This window comes from Betta splendens, chromosome 14 (genome assembly GCF_900634795.4).
Source record: "Betta splendens chromosome 14, fBetSpl5.4, whole genome shotgun sequence".
Lineage (NCBI taxonomy): Eukaryota > Metazoa > Chordata > Actinopteri > Anabantiformes > Osphronemidae > Betta > Betta splendens.
In genome coordinates this window covers 12,018,547-12,043,684 of record NC_040894.2, presented here as the reverse complement: position 1 = coordinate 12,043,684, position 25,138 = coordinate 12,018,547, and the positions used below count along the sequence as shown (strand labels likewise).

At 46.3% G+C, this 25,138-nt stretch overlaps 5 protein-coding genes across 13 annotated transcripts in view; 2 read left to right on the top strand and 3 right to left on the bottom strand.

Moving 5' to 3' along the window:
• Positions 1-6,284, top strand: part of fam222ba (family with sequence similarity 222 member Ba) — a 28,268-nt gene extending 21,984 nt beyond the window's left edge. For all 4 annotated transcript variants that reach the window (XM_029173069.3, XM_029173070.3, XM_029173068.3 and 1 more), the window contains exon 3: positions 2,767-6,284. In XM_029173069.3, coding sequence (XP_029028902.1) covers positions 2,767-4,472 — 1,706 coding nt within the window. In that variant the 3' untranslated portion in view covers positions 4,473-6,284. The remainder of the gene's footprint in view (positions 1-2,766) is intronic.
• A 34-nt stretch (positions 6,285-6,318) lies between these two features.
• trpv1 (transient receptor potential cation channel, subfamily V, member 1) lies at positions 6,319-12,841 on the bottom strand. Of its 4 annotated transcripts, none has more exons than XM_029173064.3 (16): positions 12,653-12,841; positions 11,179-11,416; positions 10,923-11,080; positions 10,670-10,840; positions 10,076-10,213; positions 9,350-9,648; positions 9,067-9,243; positions 8,824-8,979; positions 8,647-8,742; positions 8,492-8,562; positions 8,190-8,355; positions 8,048-8,114; positions 7,631-7,965; positions 7,428-7,549; positions 7,135-7,250; positions 6,319-7,046 (listed from the first exon to the last, which is right to left on the bottom strand). In XM_029173064.3, exons 2-16 carry the CDS (start codon positions 11,370-11,372, stop codon positions 6,955-6,957), a joined length of 2,358 nt encoding a protein of 785 aa, XP_029028897.1. In that variant the 5' UTR covers positions 11,373-11,416; positions 12,653-12,841; the 3' UTR covers positions 6,319-6,954. The 4 variants fall into 4 exon arrangements, with proteins under 4 accessions (XP_029028897.1, XP_029028898.1, XP_055370669.1 ...); XM_029173065.3 differs by having other exon boundaries at positions 11,179-11,394; XM_055514694.1 differs by lacking the exon at positions 12,653-12,841 and adding an exon at positions 12,208-12,628.
• A 376-nt stretch (positions 12,842-13,217) lies between these two features.
• shpk (sedoheptulokinase) lies at positions 13,218-16,328 on the bottom strand. Of its 2 annotated transcripts, none has more exons than XM_029174728.3 (7): positions 15,819-16,328; positions 15,599-15,767; positions 15,225-15,396; positions 14,991-15,143; positions 14,699-14,874; positions 14,162-14,371; positions 13,218-13,929 (listed from the first exon to the last, which is right to left on the bottom strand). In XM_029174728.3, the coding sequence occupies exons 1-7, from the start codon at positions 15,954-15,956 to the stop codon at positions 13,535-13,537; spliced, it is 1,413 nt and encodes a 470-aa protein (XP_029030561.1). In that variant the 5' UTR covers positions 15,957-16,328; the 3' UTR covers positions 13,218-13,534. The 2 variants fall into 2 exon arrangements, with proteins under 2 accessions (XP_029030561.1, XP_029030562.1); XM_029174729.3 differs by having other exon boundaries at positions 15,599-15,740.
• Positions 16,329-16,485: 157 nt separating this feature from the next.
• emc6 (ER membrane protein complex subunit 6) lies at positions 16,486-18,535 on the top strand. Its single transcript, XM_029174742.3, has 2 exons — positions 16,486-16,660; positions 17,181-18,535. Exon 2 carries the CDS (start codon positions 17,217-17,219, stop codon positions 17,547-17,549), a length of 333 nt encoding a protein of 110 aa, XP_029030575.1. The 5' UTR covers positions 16,486-16,660; positions 17,181-17,216; the 3' UTR covers positions 17,550-18,535.
• Positions 17,909-24,780, bottom strand: p2rx5 (purinergic receptor P2X, ligand-gated ion channel, 5). 2 transcript variants are annotated; one of them, XM_029174731.3, is made up of 13 exons: positions 24,509-24,780; positions 23,856-24,006; positions 23,400-23,471; positions 23,196-23,271; positions 22,933-23,017; positions 22,690-22,770; positions 21,956-22,097; positions 21,322-21,455; positions 21,143-21,236; positions 21,000-21,065; positions 20,760-20,848; positions 20,386-20,649; positions 17,909-19,221 (listed from the first exon to the last, which is right to left on the bottom strand). In XM_029174731.3, exons 1-12 carry the CDS (start codon positions 24,637-24,639, stop codon positions 20,394-20,396), a joined length of 1,377 nt encoding a protein of 458 aa, XP_029030564.1. In that variant the 5' UTR covers positions 24,640-24,780; the 3' UTR covers positions 17,909-19,221; positions 20,386-20,393. The 2 variants fall into 2 exon arrangements, with proteins under 2 accessions (XP_029030564.1, XP_029030563.1); XM_029174730.3 differs by having other exon boundaries at positions 17,909-20,649; positions 24,509-24,776.
• Between the last annotated feature and the right edge of the window lie 358 nt (positions 24,781-25,138).

Sequence of the window (25,138 nt, the reverse complement as noted above, 5' to 3'; positions counted from 1 at the left end):
TCAGCAGACGATGGCAGTGAGTTGCACAGGCTGAAAGAAGGGCAGCACAGGTATGCTTAAAGAAACCGGGTCAAAACAGAGACGCAGCTTCTCCTCCAGGCAGGATGACTCAAGAGCCCCTGGTCCTCAGCTCTGAGAGGCAGAACAAACAGCGAGCACAGCTGGGCCACTCGGCGGACCCTCGCATCCGACGCTCCAGTGAGATCAAACCCGTCCGTCTTTTCTTCCGCTGCTTATCTGCCTTTTCAAAGGTCCTGCAGTATTGATCCGTCGGCGCGAGGCGCTCAGCTCAAAGGTCTGCGTCAACGCACAGAGGTGTTTTCAATGTAATAAAACCGAGTTTGCGTCCAATTTGCGTGTGTGTGTGCGTGCGTGTGTGTGTGAGCATGTGTGCGTGTGAATTGCAATGGACGGCGGCAGCGTGAGCCTCCTGCGCCACGCTGCTAAAACCCCGCTCAATAAAAACAGTAGTTTGAATAAAAGAAACCCTAATTAGTGCCTGCTGACTGTGCACTTGTGTTCCAGCTAGCTACTGTAGCTAGCGGCGGGGTAATTAGCGCTTCGCCAGGCCGGCCTCCTTCTCCCACTCCCTCTCTAGGAACGCGCTTAGCTGGAGATCTAAGACATGATCTACTCCCAGACACTAGCAGCCGCCCACAAACTCCACTCGTAGCCTAATTAACCCTTGCTCGATGCTTTGAGCTCCTCAGCTAAGCCCGGTTTTAGGCTAGGGCTGAACTGCTAATAAGCCACAGGCAGAAATGTTAAGCAGGTGTAAACAGCAAGACGCCAACGTCCACTATTATGGGGCACTAAGCATTAATTACCTGATTCCATTACACATTTTACAGGACTTCCCTAAACTCTGATTTATTTTGCCCTGAGCCCTGTTGTTGTTCTAGTCACTTGTCACACGCGGACATTTCTTTACAACTTCAGCATAAAACTCATTACACTTGTGCCACTAGCAAAGAAAAAATACTACATATAGTTAAACTCCTGTTGCTGTTTTCTCTTTGTCCCTAGAATTAAATATTTATATGGGGCTTAACTCCTATTAGTATGTACCTCATAACATGCTACAAGCCTTGAAACTGTGGTCTTTAATCTTCATGCACATGGTCCAAATTTGTGTTTTCATGAAATGGTAAATGTTTAATTCATTTAATTCACCTTCTCTGAATGCTTTCTACAGCTCTGACTAAAAATCCTACCTTTGATGGCAGAAGTAGCATGTATCAAAGGGTAGTTTTGCTCCGACTGGTACCTCTCCATTGTCTAGTTAATATCATGCACTAATAGCCTGGAGCTTGTTGGGGTAGTTGTTAAAATCCACCTGCCTTTGGATTTAGTGCCTCTCGGTGTCACTGTATGAGGCCCATTAAGCGTTACCTGCGGCCGCGTCTGCCTGTGCGTTGCGAGCCGCCACTTATCCGCGTTTGCTCATCCTGGCATTTATTCTGCGACAGACATGGGGCTTTAGCGGTGGCAGGTGTCAAGCTCCAGCTCCTTGGCCTAAACACCCTCGCATTAATGAGGCTCCCATCAGCAGGCTGAGCGCCGCGTCACAGCAGCTCCTCCGTGTGCCGCCACATGCCGGGCCCCGCACATTACTGCCCATTGTTTTCTATTCACAAATAAAGTGGGAATTAATTAGCCAGTTGGCACAGCCGCCGGTGCCACTGTGCCAGCGCTCGCAGTTCAGCTCGGTGCCTCATCCCTCAAGCCCAATCTGCCTACTGTGAGACTGAGCAGAACAGCCATGGCCGCATGAAGCCGCAGACCTCTGCCAGCAATTCATACATTTCAAATTACTGTTCGCCCAACAACCGAGAGAAGAAGTTGTGGTGACGTCTATTTTACCAGGAGTGAAAAGTGGCGTCCTCTGACAAAGGGATATAAATGGAGATGAGCTTCATGTCCGTCAGCCTGAGAGCCGGGCTTTAATTAGGTCAGGCTTATGGGAGAGGTGATCAGAGTGGTCGGGTACTAAAAAGCAGGACCTGAGAGTCCCATTAAAAAATGAAACGCGTCCGACCCAGACTAAAGTGGGAACATTGTGTACAAGATGCTGACACCTGCGTGATCTCGTAAATGAATCGCGCTCGTCTCGTGTTAAATTTAGCCCGAGCGCCCAGCGGGCGCGGCGAACGGCGGCGAGCCGAGGCCCGGGAGGCGTTCCCGCGGATCACAGGCGCTGCCGCCGCGTCCGATCGCTCGTCTGCCGTCACGGAGTCCTGCTCGCCCCGTCTACCCGCTTCTTGCCCGCTCCCCGGAGCAGCCGCGGGGGACCATTACGGCCTCAATCATTCTTTGTTTAGTTTGGGATTCAGTAGCAAGCGGCGGCGCTGCCCGTCAGCTGCGTACATATTGTTTGCCTGCGCGCTGTGTCAATTAAGGCCACTAAAAGCCCCTGACCTCAAAGTCACAGGCGCTTCCACAAAATTGGATTTCAGATTGGGGCTGTGTCAGCCCCAATAGTTCAGCCTTTGAATGAGATCAGAAATCTCCCTCTCTGTCCCTCTGTGGCCTCATGACACGGGATCCGAGAGGGATTTAGAAGAAAAACATTAAAGTGTGGAATATGAGAGTGCTGTTCAAATCAGGTTCCTCTCAGCCTCTCAGATTACCGCCAATGTGATTTTTTGTGCCACATGCACGTCTACCTGGATTAAATTGTCTCTTTGTGCCTCGCTCCCCCATTTACCATCCCTGTCTCTTCCTGTTTTCTGGCTCACTTCTGACCTCTCCTGTCCTCCACCCCAGGGGACACCACGCAAAGGATGAGATCCGCTCCGTTTCCAACGCCTGCAGAATTGGACGCGTATGCTAAGAAGGTTGCCAACAACCCGCTCACCATCAAAATCTTCCCCAACAGCGTCAAGGTCCCCCAGCGGAACCACGTGCGCCGCACTGTCAACGGGTTGGACACGTCGGGCCAGCGCTACAGCCCGTACCCTTCGTTGCAGGCCACCGCCAAAACGGGCCTCCTCGCCATCGTCAAGGTCCCCACGGTGAAAGGCATCCTGAAAGATTTTGACGGCAGCCGAGCTCGCCTGCACCCTGAAGTGATCATGAACCCTCCCACGGGACCCTACCAGGTGGCTTCGACAAGCACTTTAAACCACCACCCACCTCTCCCAAACCTACCCCGGCCCCTGCAGAACTTGCCCATTCAGCAACAGAACCCACCTCAGACTATTCAGATCGCTCTCTCTCAGCAGCAGGGTCACACTCAGAGCCTCAGACACCCTCCCCCCATGGCCCAGCACCCTCAGGGCCCACCCAGACACCAGACTCTGTCTCAGCACCCGGCCCTCGGACACCCACAGGGACCCCCAACTGTCATGCTTCAGCAGCAGCATCTCCAGCAGCAGCCCCCGCCCGGCCTGCAGGGGGCCCGAAAGCTGCCGGATGGTGATGCGCCACCCAATGTTACCGTCTCTACCTCAACCATTCCTCTCTCCATGGCCGCCGGGCTGCACCAGGGTCGCCAAGCTGACCTGAGCACCATTGTGCATCAGATCAACCAGTTCTGCCAAGCTCGAGCCCAGGGCGCAGGAGCCACCTCAATGTGCGAGGGCCAGATCGCCAACCCCAGCCCCATCAGCCGCAATCTGCTTATCAGCGCCTGCTCCAGGGTGTCCATGCACAGCAACCCCGCCACCCCAGGCTTCCCCCCGCCCAACTGCATTATCGGCCCTCAAGAGAAGGCCGCAGCCGGGGCCCACCCGCCGCCCGGCGTGGCTGCTCTGAACCACTTGCCTTCCAGCCACGCCGATCTCAAGCAGCAACACCAACTGCAGCAGCATCTGCATCTGCATCAACAGGCGACTCAGCACCAGATGCAGCACGACGCGCAGCAGCAGAAGATGCTCTCTTGGAATCAGCACCAGATGGCTCACGTGCCCAACATTCAGAACGGTGGGAGCCACCTCTGCAAGCAGCCCTCCAGGGACCCCGCCTTCCATTTTAAGAGTATGAGCTACCCTGCAGAGGTGTGTGTGGGTCAGCCTTACACATTGAAGCCTCCTGTGGAAAGGCCCACCCCCTCTCCCCCAGTCAACAACTGCAGTGGCATGCCCGGTCACATGTCCCACTACACTAATGGGCACTACATTCAGTCCCACATCTGGAACAACAACATCCTCCCCACGCCCAACAGTGACAGCTCCGGGTCTCAGGACATCGCCTTGCCATTCCATGGTGCGGGCCCAGCGGTGGGCACCACACTTGACTGTGGGCCCCCTGGGGCCCCCCATTACAGGCTGGGAGTGAGCTCCTCCACCTCCTCCTCCGCCCAGACTTCTCTGATGCAAACAGCAGATTACTTGGGCGGGGACTTCCAGACGCCCTACTTCCGCGATCAGAATCTAGGGTTGATGGGCAAAATGCACAGGCCCCCTCTGAGGGTAGGTCCAGAGGTCGGAGACGGCAGAACCACTCTCATTCAGCACCCAGGGTACAGATAAGCTATGGCCTTGTCTACATGACAATTATTAAACCAATTTGTTTAGTCTTAAAAGAGGAAACACATGATTACAACAAAATTCTTAACTTAAACAAATGACCGCTAATGTTAAAGAGGGTAAATTAATATATTTAATGAAGAACAGTAATTTTTTTTAGTTCTTTATTTAATCAATCTTGCAAGTGATCAATGCTGCTTTCATTTCTGTTAAGTGCGTTCACCTGTCACTTTAGGGATGCTTCTCATTTGTTTTTGACAGATCTGGTATTAACTGTTCCTCAGACAACCAATAAAAATCTGCATGTGAAGAGAAACTGATTACTGAAAAAAAACAGCTAATAGATGTTTTTTACATGGGTCAGGGATTTTCTGTTTAGTCTTAAGGGAAGGATTTTTGGTTTTATTAAGACAGGTGTTTCATTTTTATTCTGGCCTATAAAGATAAAACCCAATCACTTGAAGACAGAATAGAGAGTAATGTGCAAAATGGGAAAAAAAAAACTCCTTAGGCACTGGAGGATGCAGGTCCAGTTACAGAAATGGTGAATGCATATGGAGACCTGTGTTTTTTTTTCTTAATTATTTATTTGTATAATAGTTGCAATCAAACACTGATCAGTTAAGGACGCATGTAATGATGATGTTTGTGCATTAGGGAGAAAAAGGCAATGCTCTGTTCTACAACTAATTCAGGTGTTTTGTTTAAAAAAAATCCAACCCAGGAAACTTTGGCAACAAGACTGTGAAATGTTGTGATCTGTCAAACTTTGGCCAAAGTTGCATCACCACAAAAGACACTGTTATGACAATGTGCCATTTTATTCATGTTTTCCTTTTTCCTGACATGACAAATGTATTACTTGAATGTTGAGATTATTTGTGTTGCAGGTATTGAAGGTTAAGTCACACGGACAAAACTCTGGAGAATAAAAATGAGTGTCGCTAACGTCGCGTAGAATCTCAACGACGAGCCTCAGCAGAGTTTTGATCCTGACGGCGCCGCCGTAGTTGCTACTGAACCCGACGTGAGGTCGGCTCCAAAAGACCAAATTGATCACTTGCAAGATTCGAAGACTGACTTTTTGAGTTTAAAGTGAAACAGCAAATGCATTGTTTATTTTCTTGTACACTGGCTTACCTACTAGACTACTGTAACTTTAAAGTTTAACGATTGTGTGCGAGCGTTGCCTGCCGCTGTGGGCACAGTTAAGGGTGTGTGTGTGTGTGGGGGGGGGGGCACAGTGTGCATGTGTAGATACACAACGATGCCCATGTTTAGTTCACATAACTCCCTAACAGCCCTTAAAAAGCCTTAAGTGTTTGGTCCTTGGACTTTCCTTTGAAAATGCGCATGGTTTTAATCAAAACCCCAAACAATAAGGAGAACGGTGACGTGAGGATACGCAGAAATAGCATTTTCTGTTTTCTTTCTGGTCAGTTTGTTTTAATGAAGTTTTGTTAAATAGATGAGCAATTCCTTAGAGATTCTTTATTATGGAAAGCAAGAAAAGGAGTAATATTTTGTAATTATATATTTTAGCAATGTGTAGTTTTGGAGCTGTAACTCTTTTTTTTCCCTCAATTTTCAAAGCTTCAGTTTGCAGTTGTGACTATTTATAAAACTTGATTTGCTTGTTATTTAAATTTTATTTTCTCCTTTGTTTCTCGTATTATTGCTGTGAAATGGAAGAAGGTCCATGAGCCTTTTCGTTTGTGTCATCTGTACGACAGAGAAGAGGACAAGCGTGAGAGTTGTGCTACTCTTTTTGTAATATTGTAATAATAAAATAAAGTTCTAATTTATGCTTTGAAATGTGTGAGAGCTGTAGCTTCGGATGATCTGAATGAACACGTCTGAACATTTATCATGATATTTAGAGTTCACACAAGCTTGGGTTCAATAGCTCCTCTATAGGGGGGTTCCCGTGAGACTCTTGGCTTACTTTATCCTCCTAACAAGGAGGTTAATGGTCCAGAAGGTCCCCGTGAACCGCATCATTTGTATGTGTGTCTTCATGCCACTTATCTGAGCCTCCCTTGGCCAAACAGATACAGGAAGGAGCGCAGACAAAGTGAGCTGTGAAATCTGCAGGACTATCTGGCCGCAGCAGATCCAGCTTGGCTGCCTGTGTGGGGCAGGATCGGAGCCTCTCTGATAAGTGTTACTGCGATGTCTGAGGTGCCAGCAGGTTGTAGCCCTTTGTTCAGAGAGGATGTGCTTCCTGTTCAGGGGCTGGGGGTAACTTCTGCACAGCACTCCGGATGAACGCTTCTTCTTCACAGGCGCCACTTCATTGAATTTAAGCAGCACTAATTGATAAGGTGTCAGTCACATAGATATCCACAGTGTATTTGTCATATTTCTTCTAAGGCTACGTTCCAAATCAACCTGACACTGTTTTCAGTCAGTCACACTGGCTGTTCATCGCTGTCTGGAGGTCTGAATGCCTCATTGCTCAGGTCAGTGGGGCTCTGTTGTCTCTTCACACTGGTGTGGTGCTCATAGGAGTCATCTCTGTGGACTCTGCCTGCTGTCGCCTCCTGCTCTCTGTGAACAGACCTCTCCAGCTCCTCCCTGTGGATAAAGCGGGAAACACCACTTATTCAACTGCTCTCCCAGAAGTGACTAGTGCAGTACCCGAGTCGGCCCCATCTCCGAGCACCTCTCTGTGGTCTGCTCCTGTCCGAGTCGGGATTTTGGCTGTAATCGCAGCAGCCGGGGTCCTCGTTGATTTTGCCCTGGTTCGTGTTCCACTGGTTCCAGTTGACTTCCTCCACTCTGAGAAGACAAAAGGACACGTGCTCCACTAACCGTCTGCCGTGTGACACATCAATAAGCTGTCAGTGAACAACATGGTGTACTGCACATCAGTATCTTAAGCCTAAGCCTTTTATCTCTGCTTTATTATTGCTGTATCAGCCACCGGTTGTTTGATCTAAACCGAAAGAAGCAAACCTGAAGCACCGTCGTCGATCGGCTCCGAGAGCAGTGTAGAGGGTTTTATCCACCCCACAGCGGAACGCCTTCCTCAGACACCTGGGCAGCCTCTTCTCCATGTCCAGGATGGTGATGGCCCTCTGAAAGCAGCCGCGGAGCTCTATTACCGGTGCCGTTATTTAATCCTCCCACTCCCAGCGCACCCTGAACGCCTCACTCACCTGCAGCTTCCAGATGGTGGTGCTCTCCATGGTGATGTTCTCCACGGTGCGGTTCATGAGGGCGATGAGCATGTTGAACAGCAGGATGTAGGTGAGGATGATGTAGCCGATGAGCAGCATGTAGAACACCTCCTTGTACTTGTAGTCCTCGGTGAACTCCATGTCGCCCATGCCGATGGTGAACTTGAAGAGCTCCAGCGTGGTGTAGGAGATGTTCCTGAAGGTGGGTTTGACGCACTGATCCTCGGGGCCAGTGGCTGTAAACAGGGAATCGCGGGGCTGCCGGTTCACCGTGTTGTTTTTCACTGGGGGCTCTATGAGCAGGGTGACCACCGCTGCAATAGGAGACAGAGATAACACACAGTAAACAATGATGATCCAGAGGAAGTATTCTATTTAAAACTGTGGGGAAGATACCTGCAGAAAATCCAAAGAGGAAGACGACGTAAACAAACAGGAAGCGCAGGATGTCACTGAGGATCATCTGCAGAGACAAGAAGCTTCGCGGATGACATCATCGGTCATGTTGCAGGCTATGGTGCCCCCCCCAATGCGGTACCTTCTGTATCATGACGCTGTAGATGCCCATGTGTTCGAGGCCCCTGGAGTAGTAGAGCAGGTTGATCCAGCTGAGAGCCAGACACGTCACCAGGAAGCCCAGGTACTCGTACCTCCCGCCCCAGTACAGTGCGGCTGAGATGAGGAAGAGGCTCCCCTGCACAAAACTGTGGAGCGCAGAGACATCGCCGTGGTTACACACACGCTTTAACAGCTGGGTTCTGCCACTAGCTGCTCAGTGAGGACAGCAGGTGGCAGTAATATGCCGAGACACAAATGATCCAACAGGAGTTTATTACTTACAAAAGAATCTCATAATACCCATCAATCATCATAGTCTGGAGTTTTGGATGCTTCCTCCTCATGTCTATGATCTAAAAGTTTAGATAAATCAGGATTTAGTTCTTTTGCCCACAATGTGTTAATATTAGCTATTTATTTATTTATTTGTTACTTACCCCTACCACAAAGAAATAGATGTTTGCCACTGTTGTCGCCAGCAGGCCTACAGCATACAGGATGTCTGCTGTGGTGTTTTCTATGGGGAACGGTGGCTGTGGGGCAGAGAACCATAATGGAGGTCAGCATCCTCTGTGCACAGGGACGTGCACGCGGATCGGATCGGCTCGGCTCACCTCTGTGTCCTTCTTGTTGTACGCCACCACAGTGAAGAGGATCAGGTACAGGAAGTAGACCAGGAAGTGGAAGCCGAACATCTGACCCGCGAACTTGGTCCACTTCTCCTCCAGCAGCCGGTTCAGAGGCTCCTTCTGGAGCATCTCGTGGCGGTTCTGGGAAGAAGCAGGGAAGACGTCGGCGTTACGGCGCGGCGTCAGTTGGGTTCGTGGCCTGACGGCGCCCGTGCTGACGCCACTCACGGGGATCTCGCAGCTGTAGATCAGAATCTCCATGACCGAGTTGTCCTCGTGTGAATCCACGGAGGCCAGGTCGTAAAGGAAGCAGTGGACGGGCCCGTAGACCCACTCGGTGAACTTGCGGGACAAGTGTTTAGTGCCGTTGTCCAGAAACTCCCGTTTGAGGATGTGAGAAAATATCTGCAGGTATTAAAAGTGAAAAGCCAGGCCAGGGGTCAAGTGGGTCATTAAAATGCCTGAAACTGGTTTCCAGAGGTTCTTCTCGTCTTAGTGTGTCTGCACTGACCCCTATCTTGCCCGTCTTGGCGGCCAGCTTGAGCGGCGTGAGGCCCATGTGGTTCTCGCCGTCCTCCAGCTTCACCTTCGGGTACAGCCGCGCCGCCGTCGTCAGCACGCGGTCGTACATGCTGGTGACGAACGCCGTGTTCTCCTCGGAGTTGTCGGCCAGCACCACCAGCGCGTGCAGCACCGTGTTGTTCTGGGAGTCCACCAGCTTCGGGTTGGCCCGCTGGTACTCGTTGTCCAGCAGGAAGTCCACGATGTCGGACTGGTTGGTGCAGGCGGCCAGAGACAGAGGCAGCTCGCCTGAGGACCACGCACACGGAGACTGGGGTCATCAGAGGTCACAACATTACCAGGGTGAACAGCCCACAGAGCATCTGCTTTGGTTAAACCAGTCAATGGTTGATGTGGGAGTTTCCTGGGCTTCAGGCACTCAGTCAGTATCTTTCAGAAGTCTAAAAGTCTAATGATGCAACACTGTTAATGGCATCACCGTGATTGATTTCCCCACTTTGTGTTAAAAGCTGGCAGCCGTGTGGGATCAGATGCCTTATGAGTCCATCTGTTTCCTGCACAGGGCCCCAGTCAGCAGCAGCTGATGCAGATGTATGATAACACCAGTTACCCACCGTGGAGCTTCACCAACAGGGACCGCGTTGTCTGACTCACGGGCAGCAACCAACAACCCACCCGGTCACGTTACTCCTCTTTTCCACTTCACGGGACTCACCAAAGTAGAAGCTGGGGCCGTCATGTTGCTGGAAGAATGTCCCGCAGGCTCGGGCGTGAATGTCGGCCCCCTTGCTGACCAGCAGCTTCACGTAGCGGAGGCTCCGCCTTTCAATGGCGATGTGAAGCGCCGTTTGGCCTGTGAGCGGCACAAAGACGCATGTAGGTCAGAAAGTCCAACTGACCGACAAACGTTTCTGTAAAACTACATGTAGTACAGTAGAAAAAACGGAGGGAAAGTAGCGCATGGCGATAAGTGGAAGACGGGTCCAGTGAGCGAGGCCCCCAAGGTGACTCCATCTAAAAACATTAGCAGCTCCTGCAGATCAAAGCTTAGTGGCTGAGTGGGAAAAAGTGAAAGCTTCATTTAAAACCTTGGCTGGAATTTACCAGAAGGTGAGTGGAAGAGTCTGACAGCTCCTGGAAATAGGTTTCTGTGGTCTGATGAGACCAAATGCGTTAGACTGAGCTTCAGTTAGATTTGGTTTCCCCAACAGGAAGCAACAGCAGCAGCATCGCTCAGCCATTGAAGGACATTAGAAACATACACACACTGATTTAATTTTTATATGAACTTTACCAGACTCAGCTTTACCTTTGTAATAGACGCTGGTGTAGGCCGCGTTCACGAACTCCTGTATGTCTCCCAACTTCTCGGAGATGTCGATCAACAGGTCCACGGTCGGGTTGGTGCTGGTGTTGGTGTTGGTGTCCTTTTTGAGATGCAGCAGCGCTTTCATCAGGGCCGTTTTGCCGTAAGACTGATCTGGGGCCACAGACAGACGCAGCGGGCGTTCAGGCTCAGGTCACAGGGGTCACAGGTTACGGGTCAGCCGTGTCACACTCACATAAGCTGTCGGAGAGCTTCTTCATGTTCTGGTGCAGGTACTGGTGCAGGCCGTCCAGGCGCCTCACGTCCCCGCTGGCCACCGCCTCAAACAGCCTGTCGATGTCAAACCTCCTGCTGTCGGCCTTCGCGTCGGTCTGCGCTTTACCTCGAATCCCTCTGCAGACACGGAATAAGCACGTGGGTCCGGAGATAATGAGCTTTAATGAGTATTTAAATTGGCCACAATCGTATTATCGCTGCATGGGGAAGCTCACTTGTCAAAGTTGAGGTTGAATCTGATTTGAGGCTTGGTCGCCTCCATTTCTTCCTGGTAATCCGTGTCCATGGGGGCCTTCGGGGCCTCCTGCCCCCGACTGAAACCGGACGTCTTCGCCTTTTGCCGTGATCTCTCCTCCTCCGTCCTGTCGTCCGTCTCCAGGGAGAAGCCAAACATCTCTGACTTCGCCATCTTTGCCTCTGGATCCACGGATCTGAGTGGAAAAAATGACACAACTGCACAAGATTTAGCCAAAAACCATCGGACCCAGTGGAGCAACAGCCCCAAACTACTTCAGTGGTCGTTCAGCGTTGATCCACAACATTAATTCACTATTAATTCCTGGCTGGGTGTGATTAACCCAGACCCCAGTGCTTCACAGTGACTGGCCTTAAAATACACAGACTTAGTTTTTTAACATGTGATGTTTCATCGTCAATGACTAACAAAGTCGCGTATTTAGACGAAGATCTCCATGACAGCACAACAAGCGCTGCTTCAGCTTCTAGCCACTTCCTGACAATACACGCTCGCTTGCTCATGCCATGTGTGATGTAGAAACACAATCCTAAATATGTGAAGTGAAAACAGTTTTTGCTGATGACAGTGAAATGGTTTCTAGGATATTTATGATATTTTGAAGCTAAGGAAAATGAGGAAACCTGCAGCAATTTTTAGCTTATCCTTCCCCTTTCCAGTCAGACAATGGGGAATTAGTGACTGCAGCTTCATCATAATCACATGGAGACCGATGTATAGCACAGAAAGAAACAGCTGGAAAATCTTAGTTACTTCATTGTTTTCACTCGCCCTCCTCTAAATATTGACTTTATCTGCTTTATCTATGACAAGACAAACACGTATCTCTGCAGGCTTTCCTTAAAGACTACAAAATGTCTGCATGTTCAAACATACAACTGTAATTTAATAGCTGGAAGACGCATTTCTAATTTTGCACCAAGATGCAGAGCGTGATCTGAAGCAACCTGACCCTCCGAGCAGAGATACATCAGATTGCTGCACTCACCGGACAACGTCCAGATTGTTCCTTCGATTAAAAATGTGATCTTCATGTAAAAACACACACGGCAGAACACGGAGCACCCAGCCGCGTGAATTCTTTTGTTCTATGTCCTATGACACTTGCAAACATACAGTAACAAGAGAGGAGCGTGAGGCCAGAAGGAGATAGGCTGACCCACCCAAGAGGATGGCAAAGAACATGAGTGGAGCCCTGAGTGCTTGAGAGGATGCTGTAATGACCACGTCCGCTCATGCACCGACATGAGAAACCCCCCACGTACAGCATGTGTGAACGGATTATACAGCAGGCAGCGTTAAGAAAATTACTGTGCAATCAATGGAGTTTAGAACGTTACTGAAGTGCTTAGCTGAAAAGAAAATTTAGATAACATGAAATGAGACATGCTCGTGTATGTAAATAAACAATGAGAAAACGTGGAAATGCTTACTTCTCCTTGCTCCAGGTCACTTGTGTAAAAATCTTCTTAAGCGAGCGTCGCTTTTAGCCCCATAGTGCTGCTCATGTGCTTCCTGTGTCTTCTGCAGAGTTTCGCTTCTTTGTGTGTGTGTGTGTGTGTGTGTGTGTGTGTGTGTGTGTGTGTGTGTGTGCGTGTGTGTGCGTGTGCTTGCGTGCGTGCGTGCGTGGGGTGTTTCAGTGCTGCTGTGGTCCTGTGACTGTCTGTTGGCACAGCTTCTGCCTGCAAGACGAACGACGTGCCTTCATGAGATCATGCGATTTCCTTTCCTTTCGTGACTTCCTTTTTTTAAAAACAGGCGTGCACCCTTTCACATACAGTACCCACGTGGTTTCTATGGGCACCAATGACCTTACTTACAGCTGCCAGGCCAAAACTTAATCTGTGGCAATCATTACAGTTTCAGAATAAAGGCCCAAATCACATACTTAATATTTAACTAATGCTAATTTATTGCATATGAATTCCCTCCAAAATGATACGTCAAAGCTAACCAGACTAAAACAGCATTAAATTAAAAAAACTCAGATACATACACATTTTAAAATAATATTTATTTGTTATTACAATTATTACATAACTTTAGGTGTGAACTGAAGCAAACTCCCATAAACAGTAAAGCTGTAAAAATGAAGTAAAATTAAAGTCCTTTATTACTTACAGTAATATTTTAGCACAGTAGTAGTTGAATAGTATATGAACCTCTGAATCCTTATTAGTTGTTAGAGAGTAATCAAACAACACATCAGAATCTCAATTTAAATTAAATGAAGAATGATTTGTAGCTGCACTTAGCAACCGGTCTGAATCAAAATGTCATTGTGTGATTTAACACTATGAACCATTCAAATCCATTCAAAGTCTGTCACAGAGGACCAGGGCCACGCCAGCGGCAGAGTCTGCGTTCTGTCCGTACACCACCGGCAGCGGGAACGCCTTCTCCGCCTCCCGCCTCAGCACCTCGTTCCGAGCGAGCGCGCTCCCGGTGCCCACGATCCTGGTGACGCCCGCCCGCTGCAGGGATTCTGCAGGCATCATGGAGGCGATGTTGTCCACGACGCCGCGGCACAGCGCCCGGGTCACGTGGCCCAGGGACAGATTGGAGGCGGAGATGTTGGTCACCTGACCGAGGGCGAGAGGGTTGTGTCTCTCCCCCAGGATGGTGGGAGTCACCCTCAGGTCACCGGCTCCTTGGTTCAGGGCACAAATAATCAGCTTCTCGTATATATGTGAATCACTCAGCTCTGCACCTGCGGGAGGGAATGTTCCGATGAAACTGTGATTTATCCATTCTGTTCACTGACTGATGAAATTCAAAATCTCAATTTTCACTGTACTTATTTATATTTCACATCAACACTTCCCACTCTGCCTTTTACAGGTGTTTTTGTGGTCAATCTGCCACTGTCGGTTTCCTCCATAGAGCTATGCAAACTTAGACACAGCTGTTAAACGGCAGCGATACACAAAACAAACGCTCACCGAGCTCCTTCATCCAGGAAGCGAGCGTCTCCACGAAAGTGGCCAGAACGTTGCCTCCATTGAGAGATGCCGCCACCGCCAAGTATGATGAAAAGGGGTAGGGAAAGTAGGGAAAGTAGGCGATGGAGGATGCAGGCTGAGGAGAATGTGGAGGTTCGAAGCCAGGGGGCATGGCATACGTGAGCTGGGCCGAGGTGCTGATATTAAGAACTGCAAAGTCAGGAGGAGATGACATCAATTTAAAGAACAGCAACAAAAGACACATAATGTAGAGATGACACTTACACCTTTGTAACTGCTGTATCTGCTATTTTTAGGAAGCACAGTATGAGTAAAATGTGTCTTAAATGTCCAATCAGGTCTAAAAACATGTTTTTTAAAAAACAACAGAAGCATTATTAGTAGTGCATTATCAGAGCAGCGCTAATGGAACATGTTATTAAGAAGCAACCACAGGATATAATGGCTTCTGAGCGTAGAATGGCTGCATTTAGTGCGATCCCATCCTGGGAGAGACGCCCGGACTTCCCGCTTTACCTGCATCTGTCGGCAAACGCGTGCAGGAGTAGACGGAGCACTGGAAATCTCCCAGGGCGGCCCCCACTAGCGTACCAGCAGGGATGTCGTGCCAGTCGGCCCGCGTCCGTCCCACCAACTCACCAGATGGCACACACCCAGGAAGCAGGTGCAAAGGGAAGCCGGCCCCCTTCAAACTAGTGCATGCACACACGTAGTGGCCTGTTATTTAACGCCTGTATGTGCTGATGCACAAATGTTAGGTGAATGCACCACCAGCAAACGTGCACAGACAATCAAATACTATACACACGTTTCTATATTCCACTGGTTGCAGGAAGTGTTGAAGAAGCCCCAGCTGGCTGCGTTCTGGGGCGTCATCACACACCCCTCCAAACCACACAGCATAGAAACCACATAATCCTGGATGGTTCCTGCCACTGTGAAGTCTTCAAGGAACTTGGGCCTGTAGTGGAAAAACACACATACACACCATTAGATTTGTCAAAAAAGGGGCTTTGGTAACATCAGTACAGGCCATGCTCACCTGTTTCTCATGTACCAGAAGATCGTTGCGCAGCCGAACCCTGTAGCTACACTGAGATGCGAGTCTGCCGTTGGAAGCGAGGACAGAAAGTCACTGCTGCAGCGTCCATCCTGCCAGGTAATCAGCTGACTGGTGTCTCTGGCTGTGAAGACCCCACTGGACCAATCACAACCTATGAAGAGACACATGTTAAAAGAACAGCTGTGCTTACTTTCTTTGGCTTTGCTTCAATATAGAAAATTATATCTCTTGAAATTTGAAATCGAAGCTTTAAAATCAAAATCACTGCAATCTTGCACATTTTAGGAACCCACTCTTAGACAGGCCACTTGTTCAGCAATTAAACCACACGTGTAGTGGGGAAATACTCGTACCACTCTTTGCTCTCCAGAATAAAACCCCGTGCATCTGTCCGGACACACCAATTCTGACAACATGCTGTAGTTTGTCTCTGGGCAAGAGGTCGATGCACCGGTTCAGTGTATCAATGATCCGGACAGTATCTTGCTCCTTCGCCTTTGGGACACACGCGGAACAAACGCACTGTCAACAGCGTTAATGTCAACGAGCTGCAGGGTGAATAGATGTGCTCACCTTTATCCCGCTGCTGTCGATTATGTCGGACTCCGTGGGCAAGGTGTGACTCGCAAACAACGATTTGGAGCCGGTTTCTAATAAAACTACTTTTACCGAAGTGGTGCCCACGTCTACACCCAGGATAAAAGAGGACATGTCTGGAGATAACGCTGAATGCTCAGCTGTACGACATCACTACGGGGAAGCAAAGTCAACATTGTTGCGTTTGTCTGCAGGGAAAGACTGGGAAGTCTTATAGTACGCAAGTTGTTCCTCCGTCATTCAGTCCATTAAACCACTATTATCCGTAAGGCATTCGAGTAAAAATATACCCAGATAAAAAAATATGAATTGAGTCGGCCTGATACCACCGCATTAAAAATGTCTAACCAAACAGGCTTACTAAAATGTATTATAATGCCACAAAGACATGGTAGAATTTAAGCCAATCAAAATAGTCAATCATACGTACAATATAAACAAAGCCCGTGCTTTATACAGATGTAGTGGCAACCGCTGTGAATTGATCTGGGGGTGGGCTGGATGGGATCCAGTAAAATGAAGCCTGATGTTCATACTAAATAAATCGTTTCTTGTACGACGTGAGATCCTACTTTTTACTTGGCGAACCGAACGCATCACGTTTTGCTTCCTGTTTGAGAAATACTCGGGACCCACAATGCACTGCGGAGGAGCATGGCAGAATTTAGTTTAGGAGTGTCATCAAAAAGAATGAAAGTGTTGTACTCGTTGACATTTCTTTGAAGACTATTAACACTCAATCCTGTTACAGACTTCTTACAGATTATGTTTTTGTAATCACATTGGAAGAAGACAACGAGTCCCTGTGTTTATCTCCGGTGAGAACCTTTTTTTTGCTACCGCCCGTGAGCAAGCTGGAGAGCTAGTAGTGCTAGTTGCCATGCTAAATAGTCAAGTGTATGTTAATTAACAGTTTAGTCACGTGCAGCTAATTATTGTTACTGACTAATGTTGGGCCAAAGGTTATTAATTTCCATGCTGTGTTTATCACCGTTGGCTTACAACGACAGGTTGCTTTATTGTGCTTGTAGCTATGCTAATGTCGAACAATGCTAACTGACAGCTTTACATCGTTGCTGCATAGTAGGTACCGTTAACTATGTTAAGACATGGAAAGCATTTACATGTTGAGGTTTGCATAGTTCATATATTAAATAACATACTAAACTGCATCAGCAGTTAAGTAAAATACTGACGATAAAACCAAAATTCCACGTTGTACTACTAGCAATTGCTAAGCAGCAGTCGTCCTTCACACAGTTATAGGCTTACGTTGCATTATGGGCATTTCCTAAAGGTTTGTAATCATATTGTTTATTACATATCGTCTTCTGTTAGTGCTGTACTGTCCTGTGAAAGCCAACCAGAGCCGGCATGGCTGGAGTGGGAGCAAAGCGAGAGGGACCACAGTTCATCAGTGAAGTGTCCGTGAGGGGTAACGCCGCCGTGCTGGACTACTGTCGCACCTCAGTGTCCGCCCTGTCCGGAGCAACAGCAGGCATCCTCGGTCTGACGGGACTGTATGGCTTCATTTTTTACTTCCTGTCCTCGTTTCTGCTCTCTCTGCTGCTCATACTCAAGGCCGGACGGCGGTGGAGCAAATGCTTCAAGTCACGGAGGCCACTGTTCACCGGGGGCCTCGTCGGAGGTCTTTTTACTTATGTCCTGTTCTGGACTTTCCTTTACGGAATGGTGCACGTTTACTAAAAAGACACACTTCAAATAAAACCTTAGCTGTCTATTACTACACAGACCAGTAATATTGTTTGCCCTGCTGTTTGTAGATAGATTATTAATGAAACTTGATTCTTCCAGGATTTTCTGTTCATATTTGATAAGATGTTAATGCTTACCGTATACTGCATTTCCAGCCTACATTTTATGTGATTATGAACTTATTTAACTTTAACATCTTTATATTTTGTATGATCCATCCCAGAGTAGGAGTCACAGTTGTTAGAAAGTAGGTTAAAATGTAACGGACAAAAAACATGTGGCATTGCATTTCATGTAGTTACTATAATAGAAACTTAACAAATGTGATAAATGATTTAAAAATACTAATACAAGTTTATTAATTTTTACTGTTACTCATTATTCACTACAGCTATGCTGCCATAAAGGACATCAAGACAAACCTGACATTTGTTTGCAAAAAAATAAAACTATGAATAAACAGTTACAGGAACAACAAATGGAAAGAGTCCTTGCACCTTAGCATTCATTCATTTACGGTCACTCCTTAAATCAGCAGTGGTGGCAACAAACCAGTTGTCCACTCACAGGAGGCTCACAGCACGCGACAGACTGCATTCCACAGATTTACATGTATTGTAAATATGACTGTGCTGTAGCAATGCATGACAGATATGAAAGTCACAATAAATTCAACATGCAGTAGGAAACACTGCAGCAGTTTAACAATAGGTAGGTACAGGATGTGCCAATTTTAATTTAAAAGGAAATGTTTGCATCACGCTGTAGTCTGCACAATGAAAAACAAACTGATTTATTCTTAAACTTTTCAGATTTTAATATCTCTTCGAAATGTAAATACACCACTGGAAGTTACTCCTAATTCATCTACTCAACAGCCAGCTAGTACTGATTACATGAGCAGTAGGTGACTGCTCAGTCATTTTGTTGTACACTTAAAAAACAATGGTATCATTTATTAAAAATCCACCTGTCAATCTTCCCCGGGTTCATTCTTTGTTCCTGACCCAGCAACTCCACAAATCGTGTATCTGTACACCAGTGTCCTGGCCCACTTATACAGTACCGAATATGCACATCTGTAACAAAACCTCTCCAAGGCAGGCCAGCATCACTTTTATGACATGCCAGCAGTCCTGCTAGTAAGTTTTCTTTGGTCTAAAATAGCCACAACAGTTCTCATATGCTGAGAGACGAAGACAACAAAGCACAACAATCTACAACTTTGTTTTGCTTGCAAGGGAAGCCCGCCTGAGGTCTTGGCGTTGTAAGCGCTTCACCCAGAAACTGCCCACTCGGACTCCGGCAAGCTCACCTAGGTGCAAGCTTTTTATTACAAAATGGGACACGCCTTGAAGTTGCATGATATGGGCGTATGGTATGGTATGATTACAATGAATACATGAATATCGTACTAGGTAACTCCTTTCAGCTTTATCCCGTCAGGGATCGCCACAGTGAACGACTTGCATGATAGATTTGGCAAGTTTTTACGTCAGATTCCCTTCCCCTTTGAGAGGGATTGAACCCACGACCTGGCGACAGGCTAAAACTTTAACATAACGATAACTTTCCAGATCCAGTCTTTAACCAGTGTTGTCGACCATCTCTTGGTCCAGTTTCGGTGCCGCCCATCATGACGTTCCCCTGTTAGGATTCCTTCCTAATAGAGAAAAAAGAACATCATAACTGTGCAGATCACAGCCATAAGTTTTAACCTTGGCGCCATAGCTGGGAGAGGGGATCAGTTGGTTTCTTCAGCAATCAAAGATTTCGATACCGGTCGACTTCCACCCCTACTTTGCAGTGACTCTGGTGAATCCACTGCGCCATGGCCGGGGCGCATGAAGATCATACTACAGAGAAAATAATTCCATACAAGGATAAAACACTTGATTGATTTGCTGCATAGGCGTATATCATAACGAACTATTCAACCCTAAGACTGCTAACCTTTTTCTGGCCTTTCGGTTAACCCAGCAAAAGTCAGCAGCCTCAACCACTTTCTGTTTCTATGTCTGTGTGCAGGGTGCAGCTTCAACAAAGTATAACATGTTCCTGTTACTGACAGGTGTAATGGTAAATTGTTTCTTCCATAATCTATGCTTGATTTATGACTTATGTTCTGCAATTAATATCTTGTGTTTTGTCTTACTTCTGTTTTATGTATTCAACATTTCACCTAGATTGTTCAATAGTTTTCTCTGCCTGATAGACTCTGGACTCTAGCTCCCAACCCCAACACAAGAGTTGTGTGTCTCTGTCTGTTGAGACTTAGTGCTCCTTGCTCTCTGATAGTCAGACGCTAGCGATGCAGGTGTGAGAATGTAAACATCTCCACACACAGAGCGACAGGGATGAGATGGTGCATGCAGTCTGATTGGGCCACACAGACATTCCACTGTAGTCGGACAGAGGGGTTAAAAGGCAGAAGCAACTTGAGGACTGTGGGCTCTTTGTATTATACCTCCGTGGTATGTGCACTGATCTCCACAGCTGGTTTTTGGTTTGTTGATGTGCACGATCAACATCCATGCTTTTGATTTGCTTTCCCCATTATTTTTCTTTTTCCTTATTTATATAATTAATCATACAAAGGACAACTCCCTCATCTGGTTGTTTATGGGAAATTTCCACCACACAGGACTGAAACATTAAACACATATATCCTTCATAATGACAATAAGTAATAAACAAATCAGCCTTGTGAGTGATGTAACATCATAATTAGAAAATCATAAATCAGTCAGTAAATCATATTTACTCTAACAGGTTTCACCCCTTGCAGCATGACTGAAACTGCTGGGGTTATACTTTAGGAGTCTACCTGCATATTTAATTTTGTGACGAGAAAGTGATATGAGGCCTCTGCTCTGCACTCTGGGGGTAGAGAATGGCTGAGTATCGCTGTCCTGTGTTGCGAGGAATGGTTGGACCACGGTCAATCTGCCTAAGTGCTATAGGAGCAGACGCCCCAGCAGCTTGATGTTCTTCTTGCTTGTTGACAGAGTTACCGACATCTTTCTCTGCAGCTTGTTTCTTGGATTTTCTGCGTCCCACCTTCCCGTCCTTGGGTTTGGTCCGGTCTTTCCTGTTAGACAAAATATGGGAGTGCTCTGCAGATCAATGTGACAATCAATGGTTGGAGAGAGATTCATTTAATTAAAACTCAAACAATTATGAAAGTACACTAAGTCATACTTAAAATTGATGATTTCAAACTTTCTCTCTCGATAAAAGGAGCTTGTGTTCATCATGTACAGTAGTATCATGTCACAGGCAAAGGCCCCCTGAAAGAAAAGAAGTCACCCTGATGCAGAGTATCAATACTTTTTTTCAATTTGTGGTCACCCAGTGTCCTTTAGTAACAAGAAATGCGAGCATACAGTTACTAAATACACACTATGTATCTACCGAACACATTGGTTTGAAATTACTCACCGCACCCAGCAGAGCAATACCTGAACCAATGGCAATGATTGTAGGAATAATACTGAATTTTCCAGCCTGCACAACAATAAAACACATTAAGTACAAGTCTATTACTAGAATCGTAAACTTGTCTGCACATATAACTGCTGTACCTGGCCGTTAATCATTATGTCTACACGAATCCCATACACTTTATATAAAGTGCGATATGTTTCACCGACTTCATCCTTGTAATACCTGGCATATCTGTGTTAAGTGTAAAAGATGGCAATCAAACACAGAAAGCAGAGTGGCACAGTCAGTGGACAGATGTTTTTGCTTAAGGATGTACCTTGTGTTGTATCCAGATGTGATAGAGTTGTTTACGCTCATGTCTAAACGGGTGAAACTGTATTGTGGATTACAGTGAGACGAGTCCTTATCCAGGTCACAGTTCCACTCAATATGGACACCGATAGACCCACCCTAATTTAGAAAAACAAACAAAAGTTCATATTTAAACACATCCTTTAAATATATTGTCATATATTACTATTCGAAAACTAGAAAACTAATAATAATGAAAATATTGTAAATATATATATATATATATATATATATATATATATATATATATATATATATATATATATATATATATATATATATATATATATGATAAAAACAAGATCTGACAGGTTAGATTTTACTGTTATGAGAATTTGTTGTAGTCCCGTGACTTAAGTTGCTCACATTCGCTGTTGTATGTTGTTGTGTTGCACAAGTCATTTTCACTGCATGAAAATAATTCCATTATAGGAACATAACAAATCGATTTGTTCAGATGAGAGTCAAGGTTTGGCCATCTATGGTTCTTCTTGTAATCATCACCCTAACTTCTAAAGGTCTCCTTGGCTTATTATCAAATGACTGAGGAAGCCTGACACACACACACCATGATAACTCCCACATTATTACGCGTGTACCTTTACAGCCATATCTTGAAAATCGTGTCCAGTCCAGCCGACCAGATCTCCAAGGCGGAAGATAGGGCAGTAAGGATGGTGCTCTTTGTCATAGGAGCACCTCTTCAGGTAGTTGCTGTCCGAGGTTTCCAGGACATTTGCTCTATGACGTGAATAATGTAGCAAATATGAGATCTTTAGCAGAAAATGTGGAATCCAGTCATAGAAAGTCCCCACACCCCAGATACATATTACATACATACTAATATCTACCCTTGACTTATTATAGTTGCTGCTGGACAGTGTATAGAGTACGAAATTCAGGACATTTTAAAATTCCACCTCAAGTAGCGCCCATCAAGAAAGATCTCTATGACCTGCTGTCTCCCATCGAACTCAAGTATCATACAAGCTGAAATAGGATATAACTGTAATTATTATGAGCTCATGACGGATAAATTAGCAGCAACTTGTGGCACGCCTGTGCTTTCTCACAGGACTTCATCAGACAAGAGAAAGAAGGGCAGCCCCTCGAAACTGATCTGACACCTGTCCAGGGTGAGACCTGCTCTCAAGGACGTCTCAGATGACTGTTTCAGTGTCTCGCTGAGCGCAGTGCACAGCCTGGTATAAATAGAAGGTCCTCTACACCCTAAAGCTATTTAAAGGAGCCCGCGGAACATGTCTGTCCTTTGGCTTGCTCAGCGATCTCTGTCCCGATGCCTCTAAACTCATTTGCAATTAGTAGCACTTACTTAGAGAATTCAAACTTTGGAAACCTGACAAAGTTCTTTATGTAGATGGTGAAGTTTTCTGCTTCACTCAGTAAGGTCCCTCTGGAAGCGAAAGAAACAGGCAGCCGTGTGAGAAGCAAACAAACAAACAAATGAAGCTGACCGACTCGATTAGCAATAAATAGAACCTGTGAAATATCTGGGAACCTGAGGGATCAGAGTGAGCGTGAATGGAGCAGCACAAAAGAGAAGAGGGATTCTCACGTGGGTTTTATGCTGCATTCAACAGGACACCAGGCATGAATCTCACAGGTCCCAGTGCTGTTTAAACACAGGCCAGTCTTGATTCCTAGTGCAGGGAGCAAAGACTTGTGATGAGAAGATCATTAACAATTGTTAAAACCAAAATGTTAGCAGTAAGTTTCAACTTAAACCTTACAAACCTGAGGACACGTCACTGAGCTTAAATCTATTCAGGTTTTGGTGCCAGGTTTTCAAATGAGTCTAGTGCCTTGAATGGTCCTCACCATTTCCAGCTATCACGGGCTCCCCCTTCACACAGTCGTCATCAGTTTCACACTGTCCATTTAGCACCTTGGAACTCTGTGGGAAGGAGGATTAAATAGGATTATTATTATATGTAACTGTGTGACCTGCACTTATTTCTATTGTTATACAAAAATGCTGCAGTTAAAATCACTGATTGGTGAAGATTTTCCTCGTAAACTGACCTCAGCACAGAATCCCAGTCTCTGATTGGGGGTCTCTATGTAGTTTGTTATTATGAAGAACACCTGCTCACCCTACGAAATAAAATAGGTGCAGACAGTAAGAACAAGAGGCAAAAGGTTAAACAAATTACACAAACCAGTTTTGTTAAATCTGTCCTGACAGATGCTGAGATGCACAGAGTTCGACACTCAGTCGCCTCTTAATCTGTCCTGACAGGAGCTCTGAATGGATGGATGGATGGATGGATGGATGGATGGATGCATGGACGGACGGATGAACGGGGGGATGGATGCATGGATGGATAGATGGATGGACGGACGGTTGGACAGTTGGACTGACGGGTGGGTGGATGAATGGACGGGTTGAAGGGTGGGTGGATGAATGGACGGGTTGAATGGTGTATGGACAGACGGAGGGACGGGCAAATGGATGGATGGACGGATGACTGTGCTCACGTTTGGTGGTATGACGTAATCCTCAGCACTCCACAGGTAGAGGCCGGTCTCAGAGCTGTTGGTCAACGTGACGCCTTTGAGCTTGGTGATGACTGAGGTCTGAATGGCCTCCTCCCTCTCCTGGTAGCCCTTCTTCACCACAAACACCCACCTGAGACATTTATCAAAACGTCATGATTGTCTGTATGAGGTCATTCTTGTTTTGATTGTACAGGTTTTTAGCAGTCCAAACATTATAACTTCCACTAATGTGCTCACCAGCACATGGCTGATATAGTTTTGATTTCTTCCCCACTGAAGCCCAGGGCTGAAACTACATTGCAAACGCACTTTTAAATTAAAGCATGTGAAAATAGGCCCTGCCACTAAGAGTCTGTTTGTGTGACAATGCATTTAAATAAGATGTGTCCTTATTTTGTCACCTTATGACTTATTATAAACAAGTAGGGCCAAACCATAGAGTTCCATCCAACTGAATACTAATATAGTAATAATAATAAACTCCACTTTCCATACACAAACGTCTTTAATAAACAGCTGACAAACCGTGTCGTACTATCACTTTAACACCAGTAAAATAAAAAACTTGGACAAGCTTTAACTATTTTTAACTTCGTGAATCACTGTATAAAATGACACGCGCTCTGTCTTACCCGATGATGTAGCCCAGCACTGCCAGCTGGTACAACCTAAACAATATTCCGATCCTCTTATTTTCGGCGATGACATATTTCTCAGTCTTGTAGTTGAGGAGAGAAAAGAAGAAGCCTCCCCAGCCTGCCATTCCTCCTCCTGCACGGTGACCCGAGTAAGAGAGCAGCTCACCCGCTGCAGGCTTATATACGCAGCTGCTTGACTTGTCACACAACAGACGAGCTCGGCGAGAGAGTGGCTGCCAAGCGCCAACACCGTTACCTCTGCAACACACGACTGTTAAGACACAGGTTAATCATTCTCCGATTGTTAAATGTTTTGTTCTTGTTTATTAAAATACTTCTGAACTACCTTTAATTCACTTTGCACAGTTCTTTGTAGGGGAAATCCTCACTGTTCACTTTTGTAATTCATTTTGCTATTTGTGCATGTTAAAACACAGATCCTACATTGCCCATAATGCACCGGGATAGAGTTCAGTATGCTAGTAGAACGCAATAAAAAAACCATAGAACGTTATATTTTTATTTATTGTTTCACACTAAAAAAGACTTACACAAACATTATGCCAACTATTGTTTTGATAGTTGTGTTTTATGTACTATTTATAACCACTGACTAAATACAAG

Coding starts and splice junctions, on each gene's coding strand:
- trpv1 (XM_055514694.1), bottom strand. CDS start 12,253: ATGAAGATCACATTTTTAATCGAAGGAACAATCTGGACGTTGTCCG. Junction 10,214..10,669: donor CACCAGCGTCTATTACAAAG/GTAAAGCTGAGT, acceptor TGCCGCTCACAG/GCCAAACGGCGCTTCACATC. Junction 9,649..10,075: donor CGGCCCCAGCTTCTACTTTG/GTGAGTCCCGTG, acceptor CGTGGTCCTCAG/GCGAGCTGCCTCTGTCTCTG.
- emc6 (XM_029174742.3), top strand. CDS start 17,217: ATGGCTGGAGTGGGAGCAAAGCGAGAGGGACCACAGTTCATCAGTGAA.
- p2rx5 (XM_029174731.3), bottom strand. CDS start 24,639: ATGGCAGGCTGGGGAGGCTTCTTCTTTTCTCTCCTCAACTACAAGACT. Junction 23,272..23,399: donor GACTGGGATTCTGTGCTGAG/GTCAGTTTACGA, acceptor TCCTTCCCACAG/AGTTCCAAGGTGCTAAATGG. Junction 21,237..21,321: donor ACATCTGGATACAACACAAG/GTACATCCTTAA, acceptor CACTTAACACAG/ATATGCCAGGTATTACAAGG.
- shpk (XM_029174728.3), bottom strand. CDS start 15,956: ATGTCCTCTTTTATCCTGGGTGTAGACGTGGGCACCACTTCGGTAAAA. Junction 15,768..15,818: donor TCGACAGCAGCGGGATAAAG/GTGAGCACATCT, acceptor CGCTGTTGACAG/TGCGTTTGTTCCGCGTGTGT. Junction 15,144..15,224: donor TTCTGGTACATGAGAAACAG/GTGAGCATGGCC, acceptor TTTCCACTACAG/GCCCAAGTTCCTTGAAGACT.